General features: G+C 40.1%; 1 protein-coding gene across 1 annotated transcript; it reads left to right on the top strand.

The window, feature by feature from the left end:
• Window positions 1–2,080: 2,080 nt before the first annotated feature.
• ccdc86 (coiled-coil domain containing 86) lies at window positions 2,081–8,060 on the top strand. The gene is made up of 4 exons (XM_074629917.1): window positions 2,081–2,738; window positions 5,868–5,997; window positions 6,088–6,162; window positions 7,875–8,060. The coding sequence occupies exons 1-4, from the start codon at window positions 2,191–2,193 to the stop codon at window positions 8,025–8,027; spliced, it is 906 nt and encodes a 301-aa protein (XP_074486018.1). The 5' UTR covers window positions 2,081–2,190; the 3' UTR covers window positions 8,028–8,060.
• The last annotated feature ends 5,907 nt before the right edge of the window (window positions 8,061–13,967 follow it).

The raw sequence follows: 13,967 nt of genomic DNA, 5'->3' as shown, positions 1-13,967 counted from the left end.
AACAGCAGGATACAAAGCGTCAGAGAGCCGGAGATGAGAGCGAGAGAGTGGAAGGGCGAGTGTCAGCTCCGTGCGAAGCATCGGAAAAAAAAACACCGACACATCATCGACAGTATGATAATAATGCACTATGTGTGTCTAGCCTGATAGTCTGTAGATGTGTAGCCAATAGGTAAGATATATTTTAATAAAATACAGTTGTACCGACAGAATACAGTAGAGCACAGAAGCTGTTTCCATGCTGCGAGGCGGACAAGCTCTCACATCTGCCTGTCTATTCACATCAGGAGCGCAGAGACCCGCGGGATGTCAGTTAAGTAGGCGGTCCTTAATGTGGCCCAGGACACATTCACGTACACACTGCTAAAAGAATGTGGCCATATGTGGCCCAGACCACCTCTGAATGTGGTCTGAAAGATCAGATCTCAATGTAGCATCAATGCGTCTTGAGTGCGTTCACACCTGTATTTAGAGTTGTCCACTTGTGATCCTATCACTCAAGACGCATATTAATACCAGGTCTGAACAGGGCCTCAGTGCATGCTAACAGACCTCTGCAGCTCATCCAGCGAGCAGCAGCCCAGCTGGTCTTCAACCTACCCAAGTTCTCCCACACTACACTGCTCCTCCGCACCTTGCACTGGCTTCCGCTTGCTGCCCAGCCTACATCCAGGACATGGTCGAACTATACCATCCAGCCTACTCCCTCACAGGGGGGCCCCGCTAACGCTCAACAAAATCAAGACTGTTTGCTGTCCTGACTCCACAATGATGAAATGAGCTCCTTATTGACGTCAGGACAGCAGAAACTTTACACATCTTCGGCCGCAGACTAAAAACTCAACTATCTGATGAAGTTGATGTACTTGCATAATTCCTACAACTTTGGGGTTGTATCTTCATGGCCGAATGTAAAGGTCACTTTGGATAAAAGTGTCAGCTAAATAAATGTTACGTAATGTAACAGGAATAGGAATAGTTGGTTGCTACAGTGGGTATTTTAAGATTATTTTCAAGGCCATGTATTTGCAATGAATTACAACAACAAAAATATGTACTGTGAAGTGTTTTGGAAAAAATAACTCAACTGGCGTCTACAGTTTATGGGCTGAAGCAGGAAAAGTTAACACTAGCATCAGCAGCGATTCATGGAGAGACCTCCGTCTGGTCAGCTAACATTACTGCCAAGCAGGTGAAATATAGAGTGATATTGTGGTTTTAGCTGACGTGTGTTGCCTCACTGTTTTGAGCAATGCTCGTTCATGTCTATTTAGAGCGAGCAAGCGCGAGCCCGACGCTGACTTTTGTTGACTTAACGGCAACAGGTGTCGCTGTTAACAAGCATTTCTGAAAGTTACAAATAGTTATTTAACAGATTTAGTTAGTAATTACTTCTTTTTTTTTTCAAATGTGAATATTTGTCAAGTCAAGTCAAATTTATTTCTATAGCACATTTAAAACAACATGAGCTGACCAAAGTGCTTTACAGACATAGGCAGAATAAAATCAGTAGCATTAAGGCAAGGCAGCTTTATTTGTATAGCTTATTTCAGCAACAGGGCAATTCAAAGTGCTTTACATAAACACTAAAGAACATTGCGACAAAGTGCAAAAGAACATTAAGACATAATTAAAACAGTTATAAAAACATTAAAGATTAAAAAATAAAAACAGGCTAAAAATAAAAGCTAGGATAGAAGCGAAAATAAAGTATAACACACAAGAGTAAAAGCTCTAGTGCAGTAAAAGATAATTATCTGGTTTAATAAAAGGCAGCAGCAAACAGGAAAGTTTTAAGCTTTGATTTAAAAGAACTCAGAGTTGGTATCTGGTCCTGCAGTTTTCTGTGAGCTTGTTCCAGATATTTGGTGCATAAAAATAGCTTGGGGCAAGCAGGCAGCGGAGCAGAGACTTCAGCCACACGCGAGCGCGCATGTGTCCCGACCCGGTACATTTATATGCTTAAAAAGTTACAAACAGTCCCTTTAAAGAAGAAGAAGAGACAGTAGCAGTAGGAAGTCAGTGCAGTACACTCCAGACCAGCAGGTGGCGATAATGCGCTCCCTCGTTGTGTACCATCCGCCACAGAAGCGGAAGTACAGCAGTACACAGCGCTGCCTGTGATCACACGTGTTTACACAAGTTGATCAGAGTATTCACGTGGTGTGGTCAACTCAGTTAGAAGAGAACATGTCGAAGAGAAAGACAGCTGTGTCAGAAGAAAATACCGGTGGTTCTGAAGTGGGCCTCGAGGAGGAGCAGGTCCAGGATCCGCCACCGGAGACCAGACGGACCCGCAGTGGTCGCAAAGTGCGCACTCCTGCCGCACTGCTGGACTCAGAAGCCGGTCCGGTGAGGACCCCCATCCGCAGGACGAGGAGGTCCGTCCTCCTGGAGCTGCCGGCTGTAGAGGAGAAGAAAAACACGGATGAGGCAGGGCAGAAACTCCCGAGTGTGACCGAGGAGAAGCTCGGTGCGTCGGCCGAACCGGAGCCCGGTGGTACCGTGTCAGAGCCAGCAGCGGAGCCGCCGCACAAGGAGGCTGCAGCCGACGTTAACGGGAGCGGAGACGGTCAGAATATGTCCGGGTCTGCAGCGGTAGAAACGGCACCAAAGAGTTCCGAGAGCGGCCCGAAGAAGAAGAAGCCTCGTTTGGGTTCAAGTGGGAAACAAAGTCCGGTCATTCCGCTGGGAAAACCCAAATCTGGGAGAGTGTGGAAGGACCGCAACAAGCAGAGGTGAGTCTCGTTACTAGAGCAACAAGCAGAGGTGAGTCTCGTTACTAGAGCAACAAGCAGAGGTGAGTCTCGTTACTGAGGCAACAAGCAGAGGTGAGGAGGGTCGTTACTAGAGCAACAAGCAGAGGTGAGGCTCGTTACTGAGGCAACAAGCAGAGGTGAGGAGGGTCGTTACAGAGGCAGCAAGCAGAGGTGAGGAGGCTCGTTACTGAGGCAGCAAGCAGAGGTGAGGAGGCTCGTTACTGAGGCAGCAAGCAGAGGTGAGGAGGCTCGTTACTGAGGCAGCAAGCAGAGGTGAGGAGGCTCGTTACTGAGGCAGCAAGCAGAGGTGAGGAGGCTCGTTACTGAGGCAGCAAGCAGAGGTGAGGAGGGTCGTTACTGAGGCAACAAGCAGAGGTGAGGAGGCTCGTTACTGAGGCAACAAGCAGAGGTGAGGAGGCTCGTTACTGAGGCAGCAAGCAGAGGTGAGGAGGCTCGTTACTGAGGCAGCAAGCAGAGGTGAGGAGGCTCGTTACTGAGGCAGCAAGCAGAGGTGAGGAGGCTCGTTACTGAGGCAGCAAGCAGAGGTGAGGAGGCTCGTTACTGAGGCAGCAACAAGCAGAGGTGAGGAGGCTCGTTACTGAGGCAGCAAGCAGAGGTGAGGAGGCTCGTTACTGAGGCAGCAAGCAGAGGTGAGGAGGCTCGTTACTGAGGCAGCAACAAGCAGAGGTGAGGAGGCTCGTTACTGAGGCAACAAGCAGAGGTGAGGAGGCTCGTTACTGAGGCAGCAACAAGCAGAGGTGAGGAGGGTCGTTACTGAGGCAGCAAGCAGAGGTGAGGAGGCTCGTTACTGAGGCAGCAACAAGCAGAGGTGAGGAGGGTCGTTACTGAGGCAGCAAGCAGAGGTGAGGGTCGTTACTGAGGCAACAACAAGCAGAGGTGAGGAGGGTCGTTACTGAGGCAACAAGCAGAGGTGAGGGTCGTTACTGAGACAGCAAGCAGAGGTGAGGAGGGTCGTTACTGAGGCAGCAAGCAGAGGTGAGGGTCGTTACTGAGGCAGCAAGCAGAGGTGAGGAGGGTCGTTACTGAGGCAGCAAGCAGAGGTGAGGAGGGTCGTTACTGAGGCAACAAGCAGAGGTGAGGAGGGTCGTTACTGAGGCAGCAAGCAGAGGTGAGGGTCGTTACTGAGGCAGCAAGCAGAGGTGAGGAGGCTCGTTACTGAGGCAGCAACAAGCAGAGGTGAGGAGGGTCGTTACTGAGGCAGCAAGCAGAGGTGAGGGTCGTTACTGAGGCAACAACAAGCAGAGGTGAGGAGGGTCGTTACTGAGGCAACAAGCAGAGGTGAGGGTCGTTACTGAGACAGCAAGCAGAGGTGAGGAGGGTCGTTACTGAGGCAGCAAGCAGAGGTGAGGGTCGTTACTGAGGCAGCAAGCAGAGGTGAGGCTCGTTACTGAGACAGCAACAAGCAGGGGTGAGGAGGGTCGTTACTGAGGCAGCAAGCAGAGGTGAGGAGGGTCGTTACTGAGGCAACAAGCAGAGGTGAGGAGGGTCGTTACTGAGGCAACAAGCAGAGGTGAGGAGGGTCGTTACTGAGGCAGCAAGCAGAGGTGAGGGTCGTTGCTGAGGCAGCAAGCAGAGGTGAGGCTCGTTACTGAGACAGCAACAAGCAGGGGTGAGGAGGGTCGTTACTGAGGCAACAAGCAGTGAAGTAACTAAGTAACGTTACATTATACTCCATTACATTTCAGGGGGAGATATTGTATTCTTACACTATAGTTATTTAACAGATAGTTAGTAATTACTTCTTTTTTTTTTCAAATGTGAATATTTGTCAAGTCAAATTTATTTCTATAGCACTTTTAAAACAACATGAGCTGACCAAAGTGCTTTACAGACATAGGCAGAATAAAAACCGTAGCATTAAGGCAAGGCAGCTTTATTTGTATAGCTTATTTCAGCAACAGGGCAATTCAAAGTGCTTTACATAAACACTAAAGAACATTGCGACAAAGTGCAAAAGAACATTAAGACATAATTAAAACAGTTATAAAAACATTAAAGATTAGAAAATAAAAACAGGCTAAAAATAAAAGCTAGGCTAGAAGCTAAAAGAGTATAACACACAAGAGTAAAAGCTCTAGTGCAGTATCAGATCATTATCTGGTTTAATAAAAGGCAGCAGCAAACAGGAAAGTTTTAAGCTTTGATTTAAAAGAACTCAGAGTTGGTATCTGGTCCTGCAGTTTTCTGGGAGCTTGTTCCAGATATTTGGTGCATAAAAACTAATCGTGCTTCTTCTGCATGTTTAGTTCTGACTCTGGGGACACTAAGCAGACCTGATCCAGATGACCTGAGAGGTCTGGATGGTTCAGAACATAGCAGAAGTTCAGAAATGTGTTTTGGCCCTAAACCATTTAGTGCTTTGTAAACCAGCAGCAGTATTTTGAAATAAATTCTGTGAGAGACAGGGAGCCAGTGTAGGCATAGCAGTCAGTGAAGTAACCAAGTAATGTTACATTATACTCATACTCCATTACATTTCAGGGGGAGATATTGTATTTTTACACTTTTTTTTTTCTTTCAAATGTGAATATTGGTTGGTTTCTTTTTTAATATATTTATTTTCGACTTTTTTTTTTACAATAGACACACAAGATGTGAAACACCCAGTGCCCTTATACAAAATAACAGGAAAAAAAAACGAGGGTACTTGTCAAAAACAACTGCAGAGCTGCCAGATGACCGCAATATAAGCAAAACTGGAGACCCCTTCAGGGTAAAGAGTGAGAAAAACTAACAAACTAACAAAAAAAACACACACACACACACACACACACACACACACACACACATACATATGTGTGAGACTAGAATATCAGTCAGCATACAGGATAAATAAATAAATATTGCCAACGATACTACTACTAAGTAGATCAGGTGTTGGCCATGACATGACCAATCCATATTAAATATTGTGTCCTTTTCACTGTTACATTTGTCACACGACTCCGCTTTTAGTGCCACAGAAGTCCCTGGCCTCATGTAACCTTACATGCAAATCTTTTCAGTGAGGTATACACATTTTTTTCTCAGTATTTGGATCAGTGCATCCCTGTTTTACAGGGGAACTTGTATTATTTTGTCTTTTAGGTTCTCCGCACTGGTAAGAGACAAACCGCTGTGCTCTTCTTGGGAAAAGAAGATGGAGGCCAAGCGGGAGAAGGAGTTGGTGAAACAGTACACTGTGCAGCTTAAAGGGGAGAAAGCCAAGCAGAAAGAGGTAAGCTAAAGCTGTGTGATTATTTAACCCTTGTAATGTTAAAGTATTTGCACCTATTTTTCATTTATTCTATATTTCCTGGCTTTGTAGGAAAAGAGGAAAAGGAGAGAAGACAACTTGAAACGCCGTGCAGAGAACGAACGCAAATCAGAGATTGTGCAAGTGGTATGTCAACTGTTGTTGTTAAACGTTCTCGGAGACTTCACCCAATACAAGATGACACACTGACACCACGCCATACACCGTTTCCAAGTAGCTTGTTCCAGTAGCTTTTTGACATACGACAAGCTCAGTGGATAAAAAAAGAACATTAGCAACTGCAGAGCTTATACCTCCTTATCAGGGCTGAGCAATAATTTATCGTCTTTCCATGGAGTCACATCATGACAAAGTCATATATTGACATATCGCGATACACAATTACGTTGTCTAAATTGATAATAAATAGGGATGCACCAATACTGCATCGGATATCAGGTCGATACTGACTCAAACGGCTGGGTCGGGTATCGGTGAAAATGGGGCCAATCTATTCAATTCAGTTCTATCTTTATATACTATATACATTATATACTTGAATTTTAATTCCTGTTTAAGTTTTGACCAATTTGTTGCTGCATTAAAAAGGCTTGAATTGTAATTCTTGTTAATATTGAAGATTATTTTTACCAAGTTACTGGTTATTTTAAATCAGAGATTAAGCTGTACATTATCCCGCTTATAACACGGCTACTTACCGAAGAAATCAATATTTTGACACAAAAAACGGTCCGCCAGAGTCCGACATCAGAACTGTGCCCACAGCAACGGTCTGCTATACACCGCAACGGTCTGCTATAAAGAAATAACAGACCTTAGAACGCCGTGATTGACCAATCAGAATCAAGTATTCAACACGGCCGTGTAATAATAATAATAAATAATTCAGTACATTTATATCTATGAATTTATTTGTTACAATTTGTTTTACAAAGTTAGGAAAGCGATATTTAAATCAAGCCTGATGTTGCCTTAAATGATTCCAGTCACTTCCACACAGTGAGGCATACAGCTTATTAATTAAACACTGGTATCAGATCAGTACTCGGTATCGGCCGATACCCAAAGCCCAGGTATCCGTATCCGTATCGGGACTGAAAAAGTCGGATCGGTGCATCCGTAATAATAACAAGGACTTTCTAACAAAAAATTCTCAGAAAATCTGATGTGAAATATTTTGAGGGAATCTCATTTGAAGATTGCAGTTTTATTTTTAAATCACACTTTATCTTACCACTCAGTTCAATGCGATTAAAAAAACGGTGTATACATGAAAATAAATATATCTAATAATTTCACTTGACACTGTTTATGTTCATTTTGCATAAAAGTTGTTATTTAAATGAGAAAATACTCAGTATTGTTCATAGTACTTAATTCACACAGGAGTAAACAAAAATAGGCTTTACCATGTGGTTATTTCATACAGACTATTTATTCATTGACTTACCAGAAAACATGCTATAAGTTGATATCTATCATTATCGTGATATAAAATGACCTATATTGGGATAGAATATTTTGGCCATACTGCCCAGCCTTATTCCTTATATTACCATCTTCTGTCAAGCATATTTTGTATTGCAAACCTCTTAATGTTATAAATAACACACCAAATGTACCAACTTGGAAATTAAACTCAAGTTAAACATGTTTTCTAACACATTTGAGCCACAAGTTATGGAGAAGTTATTACCTGCTTCAGAATTTAATTTGTGGAATAAAAACAAAGGTAATCAAGTGAAAAGGAGGTTATCAATTAGCAACATAAGTACACAAAATATTTCTGTTGGCGATTTGACCATTGTTTATATTCTCCCGTCTCCTTTGTATCACAGATCAGGAACACAGCAAAGATCAAGAGGATGAAGAAGAAACAACTCAGGAAAATTGAGAAGAGAGACACGCTGGCTTTGCTGCAGAAGTCACAGAAGCAGCGTGTAAAAGCCAAAGTTCAAAAAAGTCATAAGGTTGATCAAAATTTGACCTAAAGACTGAGATAATAAAAGTGAATCTATGCAGTACTTTGCCTACACGTCTTATATTTGGATGACTGAAATACAACAAACACATTTGTAAGGGAGGACGCATTTACACATTAATCCAATAAAAGTTTAACTAATTAGAGGATATTTAAAAGTATTATTGAGTTAAAAATAGTAAAAAATAAATGTTGCCCAATAGGTGTGATTGCTGCTGGTCAGGTCGGCACTAAGGTGATCATTAAGAAACAGTTAAGATTAAACTTTTTCAGTTTTTCTTCTTTTTTTTTTTGCATCATAAGTATCCTATTATTGATTTGCCTATTGCTCTGTTAGATACTGTGTAATATATGACCAACTTTGTTTCACTTACAGGATTTTATATTAAATAAAATTTAAATTCTTACTGTAAATCAAATTGTCACACTTATTGATGGCCGGGAAACAAGTAAAAAAAAATAAAAATACAATGAAGCAAGATATGCTGAATTTTATGTATGTACCATTAGAACAACAATAAGCGGAATATTTACTTTTTCATTGTTATGTTGAGGTGCTCTTGAGTATTGTGTAATTTAAATACACTAAATAAATGGCATGGAACGTAGGGATGGGCGGATCAATACTGTGTTATCTACACTTCGATACTCACAAGCTACTCAATTGGTATTGATTACTTAAAAAAATATCTATAATAAAATTATATAAATACAAATGTGGGTGGTTTTCACAATTTTTGTATAATGTTTGTGCCGAAACAGCCCCGACATATTTAGCTGGCCCCTGTCACGTGACCCTGGAAACCAATGTGACATCAGAACCTAGCGCACAGCGGCATACAGTCGCACATTTCCACATCAAACATGCGAGAGAACAGCAAAAAGGAAATGTAGTGTGGTGTGGTGTTACTTGTCACCTGTAGCTAGAAATACAGCAAGATGCAGTATTTGTGAGAACAATGTGTCACACACAGCAACACGAGTCCCTCTTCAGACATCTAAAAACAACAAATCCTGAAAGTTATAAGGTGGCTCATTATTTAATCATAATATTTCTGTAGAATACTGGACTATTTTTTTACACCTATTGGCACAAACATTTTTAAATAATTGTACTTATATTTGCTTTTGTAATAAATTTGTTATTAATGGCCGGTATGTATCATGAGTGTAATGATTTTTTTATTCTAAAAATGACCATGATTAAGAAATGATCGGTATCGATAAAATTGTAAAAAAAAAGGTATCAGTATTGTATTTAATTTAAAAGGTTTGGTATCGCCCATCTCTAATGGAACATGTAAAACACAAATACTTCAGAGTGACAGCCTTGTCTTCAGTTTATTCTTAAATCTAAAATGAGTTTTTAAGCTACACAATACACATAATGAAAATAATAAAAGTGTAATATTGTTTTTTTTTTATCATTATATTCCATTTACTAAGCCAATAAAGCCATGCTGTAGGTTTACTGTAAAGCCCAACAGGACGATATCGATCGATATTAGCTTATCGCAGATCCGTATATCTCTATCAGTTTATGTTGGGCAAACTGGTTATTATTTACTAGATATTACTGGAACAAGTACACCTGCAGAGCTTAATTGAGTGATACGATTGAAAGTATCCAGAATATCTACTAAAGGGACCATGTGGTGAGTTTGTTTTGTCAACTTATGTTTCCAAGGTCAAGGACAGGCTTTTAATATTCTTGTGTTGATGAAATGGGTGCTGGGAAATCATTTTTTTGTACAGCTGAAAAAAATATTTGATTAGTCGATTGAAAGAGAAAGAATCTGAATTATTTTGAAATTTGTTTTTGTCATTCATCCAAATATGATAAATATCCACTACCAGCTTCTGAAATATGAGGTTTGGACACTTTTCATTCTTTTATATGATAGTGAACTTAATATCTTTGTGTTTTTGACTGTAGGTCTGACAAAACAAGCAATTTTAAAGTGTCAACTTAACCTGGGCTTTGGGAAATTATAATGGGCATTTTTCACTATTTTCCGACACTTTTTAGACGAAACAATTGTCTATTAATCGAGAGATAATAATCAGTTTTGTCTCATTATTATGGCTTCACCTGAGATGCACAGTGTGTGGGAGGTTTGGGCGGGACACTGTGTCTAATGTCAGACTCTGTTTATTTTTCGATGTGTTAACCAAGAAGCTGGTGTCACGGGACACGCGTCACTGCTTGGCATACCGGTTCACTGGGCAGTAACACGTTTTTGTTGTTTAGGCTCAGTACTCCACAATACTGGATTTAAAAGAAAACTACAACTATGAGATTAAAGTTAGATCATGTAACCATTGAAAGACTAAATGAAAAAAATTATTCATACAATACAATTCAGCACCATTATATCCTTCATGAATATAGGATTATTGCAGGGCTGTTGTATTAGACTGCATTAGTTTTAGCTGGGTGTACCTAATAAACTGGCAACTGAGTGTATATCACTGACATTACAGTCAGTCAGTTCCCTGACTTTATGACTTTCATACTTGTTCTACTAATACACTACATTTCAGCATGTCACATATAAAGATTTAAATGGGTTTATCGTAAACACACCATACCTCTAAGAAAAAAATATGAATTCAACATTCCATTATCCTGTAATTGCTATTGCGACCACGGTTCAGCAAAAGTCACTTTAAAGCACAGCTTTAATTTGGGGGTGTTAACATTCACATTAAAATGTATTATATTTAGTCCCTTTATTCTAATGGACTTCTTGAAGCTGGTATTAGTTACTGTTCTTCAATGGCGGTGAGAAACAGTTTATAGGGAGTGTATTGTGACTTCTGATCAGTTATTTAGCAAATACAATGAGGCAGTTTGACACAAACTGAACCATCACATTAAAGGATTGTTATTGGTGCTACTATTAAGTAAAAGAAGCAACACCACAATGTAAAAATACTCTGTTACAAGTAAAAGTCCTGAACTGAACATTTTGCAAAGTAAAAGTATGTAAGTATAATCAGGAAAATGTACATAAGGTATTAAAAATAGTCAATGCACAGATATAGCCCCTGTGAGTGTTACTATATATAATATTATACAGTATATATCATTAGTATTATTACTCATAAATTAATGTAAAAGAAGGATTTGAGGTGGAACTAATTTTTAAACTATTTTGTATAGGACTGAAGCTAATGATTATTTTCATTATGGATTAATGGATTGTTTTCTTGATTAACTCATTGATTGGTTTGTAAAAATTCAGAAAATAATGGTAAATGTCCTCACAATTACCCATAAGTGTCCAAAGTGATACCAAGCAGCAAATCCTCATATTTGTGAAGCTGAAACCATGAAATGTTTGACATTTTTGCATTAAAAATGACAAAATAGTTCATTTTCTGAACCGATTAATCAATTAATCATTTCAGCTGTATTTGTATACTGTTGGGTAATTTATAACAAAAACATATTTTATAAACTAAGTCAAAGTCAAAGTTAACATGATAGGGCGTTAACGCAAATACATTTTAACACCACTAATTTCTTTAATGCATTAACCGACTTGTGACTTTAAGAGTGGAGATACTGGCATCATTTGAAACCAGAAAACTTAGCATGTCATGCTAACTTGTAGCAAAGGAGGTTAAATAACGCTCCAAACTTGCGCTAAACTTTGGTGAGGAAAAACTGTCATTGCTATTTTCGGGTCCTTGACCTCTGACCTCAATATATGTGAATGAAAATGGGGTTCTCTGGGTACCCACGAGTCTCCCCTTTACAGACATGCCCGCTTTATGATAATCACATGCAGTTTTGGGCAAGTCATAGTCAAGTCAGCACACTGACACACTGACAGCTGTTGTTGCCTGTTGGGCTTGAGTTTGCCATGTTATTATTTGAGCATATTTTTATGCTAAATGCAGTACCTGTGAGGGTTTCTGGACAATATTTGTCATTGTTTTGTGTTGTTAATTGATTTCCAATAATAAATATATACATACATTTGCATAAAGCAGCATATTTGCCCACTCCCATGTTGATAAGAGTATTAAATACTTGACAAATCTCCCTTTGCGATTAATTTATGATTAATCGCGATTAACTATGGACAACCATGCAATTAATCGCGATTAAATATTTTAATTGATTGACAGCCCTAAAAATAACTAGTAACTACAGCTGTTAAGCAAAAGTACAATATTTCCCTCTGAATTGAAGTACAGTAGAATTATAAAGCGGCATGAAAAGAAAAGACTCAGGTAAAGCACAACAAACAATCTCAAATTTGTACTCAAGTACAGTACTTGAGTAAATGTACTTCCACTAGTGGTTGTTGGCCATTTTGATTTGAGGTTCTCAAAGTCGTTTAGAAACATACTGTATAAGGTTGAGTGAGATTATCACGAGGACATGAATGTAGCAGAATCATGGAAGCCGGTTGATTAAACTGAATAATAACGTATTGTTAATAATCGTTAATGGTTTTATTATGACCTCTAACAACATACGGGTACTGATTGTGACACATGACTTTATAACGCAGCATCTACGTAAATCACTGCATCACAAGACACAGGTTTCAGTCAAAAACATTGTAGGGCTATTGTATGTTCACCCAAAATAGCCGAGTACATTTGGAGAACAGGTTGCGTATAAAGACACCTTGTTTTTTCCCCTCACCTTTATTCTCATTCCAAGGACTTTAAATGACATTCATTGTTAAAGTGCACACTACTGTCTTTGTGTCGCACAGAGAGACAACTCCTTCAGTTTGTCATCAACCTGTTTGCTTTGTCAATCCCTTCAGTTGCAGTAGAATAGTCTGACAAACAAAACAAACAAAACAATTTATTACACTGAGGTGACCGATGTGGAAGGAATGATCATCCTTCAAACACGTTTAAAGCTGGGTGTCTTCCACATCATTTTTCATGTCGGTCACTCACCATATAAAAGGCAGTGACAAACTCGGAGGTTGAGTTAAAGGTGCACATCTGAGGGTGAACTAATTAAAGAGCGAGACGAGAGAAAGCAGCATTCACATCATAGCTCAAGGCAGCTACATAAGTAAAATCCAGAGAAGTTTTGTAAGTACAATCTTTTTCTGTCTTTTAGTGAAGTGATTTTATCGCATTATTCAGATTTATTTTTTTGTATTTTCATCGTTTGCTTCAAGTTTTGTTTTGTTTTTGTTTTTGGAGGAACTGTTTCGTTTGATCACGTAAGAAAACATTTTCATTTTTTTTTCTTTTAGATGCAACACAGATTAAAAATGCTTCTGCCAATTCTGATACAACTTCTGCTCATTGGTGAGTAAAACTTGTTTTTCATGTTACAGTGCGTTGCAATTTTTGGAAAAGGGACACAGTCCTCTCTTATATTTATGTTTTATTTATTGATTTATAGCTTCAGCAAATGCTCAGACTACATCACCTGCACCTGCAACCACTGCAGCACCTGCAACAACTGCAGCACCTGTAACAACTGCAGCACCTGCAACCACTGCAGCACCTGCAACAACTGCAGCACCTGTAACAACTGCAGCACCTGCAACAACTGCAGCACCTGCAACAACTGCAGCACCTGTAACAACTGCAGCACCTGCAACCACTGCAGCACCTGCAACAACTGCAGCACCTGCAACTACTGCAGCAGCCACGACTGCAGCAGCCACGACCGCAGCAGCCACGACCGCCGCAGCCACGACCGCCGTAGCAGCCACAACCACCGCCGTAGCAACAACAACGGCGATAACGACAAACACCACTAACACTGCTGCTGCACATGCTGGGATGACATACATGAGCAGTCTGGTTGTGTGTCACTTCAGTGTCGTTCTCTACAAGTTCCTTTTTGCACTGTAACATGGTTGTGTTGCCTTTATCTGTATTTACAGAATAGAGTGATTGTTACCCACACAGAAACATAGTATGTAATTTATGTTGAAATATATAATAATCATGT

This window comes from Sebastes fasciatus, chromosome 3 (genome assembly GCF_043250625.1).
Source record: "Sebastes fasciatus isolate fSebFas1 chromosome 3, fSebFas1.pri, whole genome shotgun sequence".
Lineage (NCBI taxonomy): Eukaryota > Metazoa > Chordata > Actinopteri > Perciformes > Sebastidae > Sebastes > Sebastes fasciatus.
Note: the sequence above shows the minus strand (reverse complement) of the source record. Positions and strands in the feature narration are given on the sequence as shown.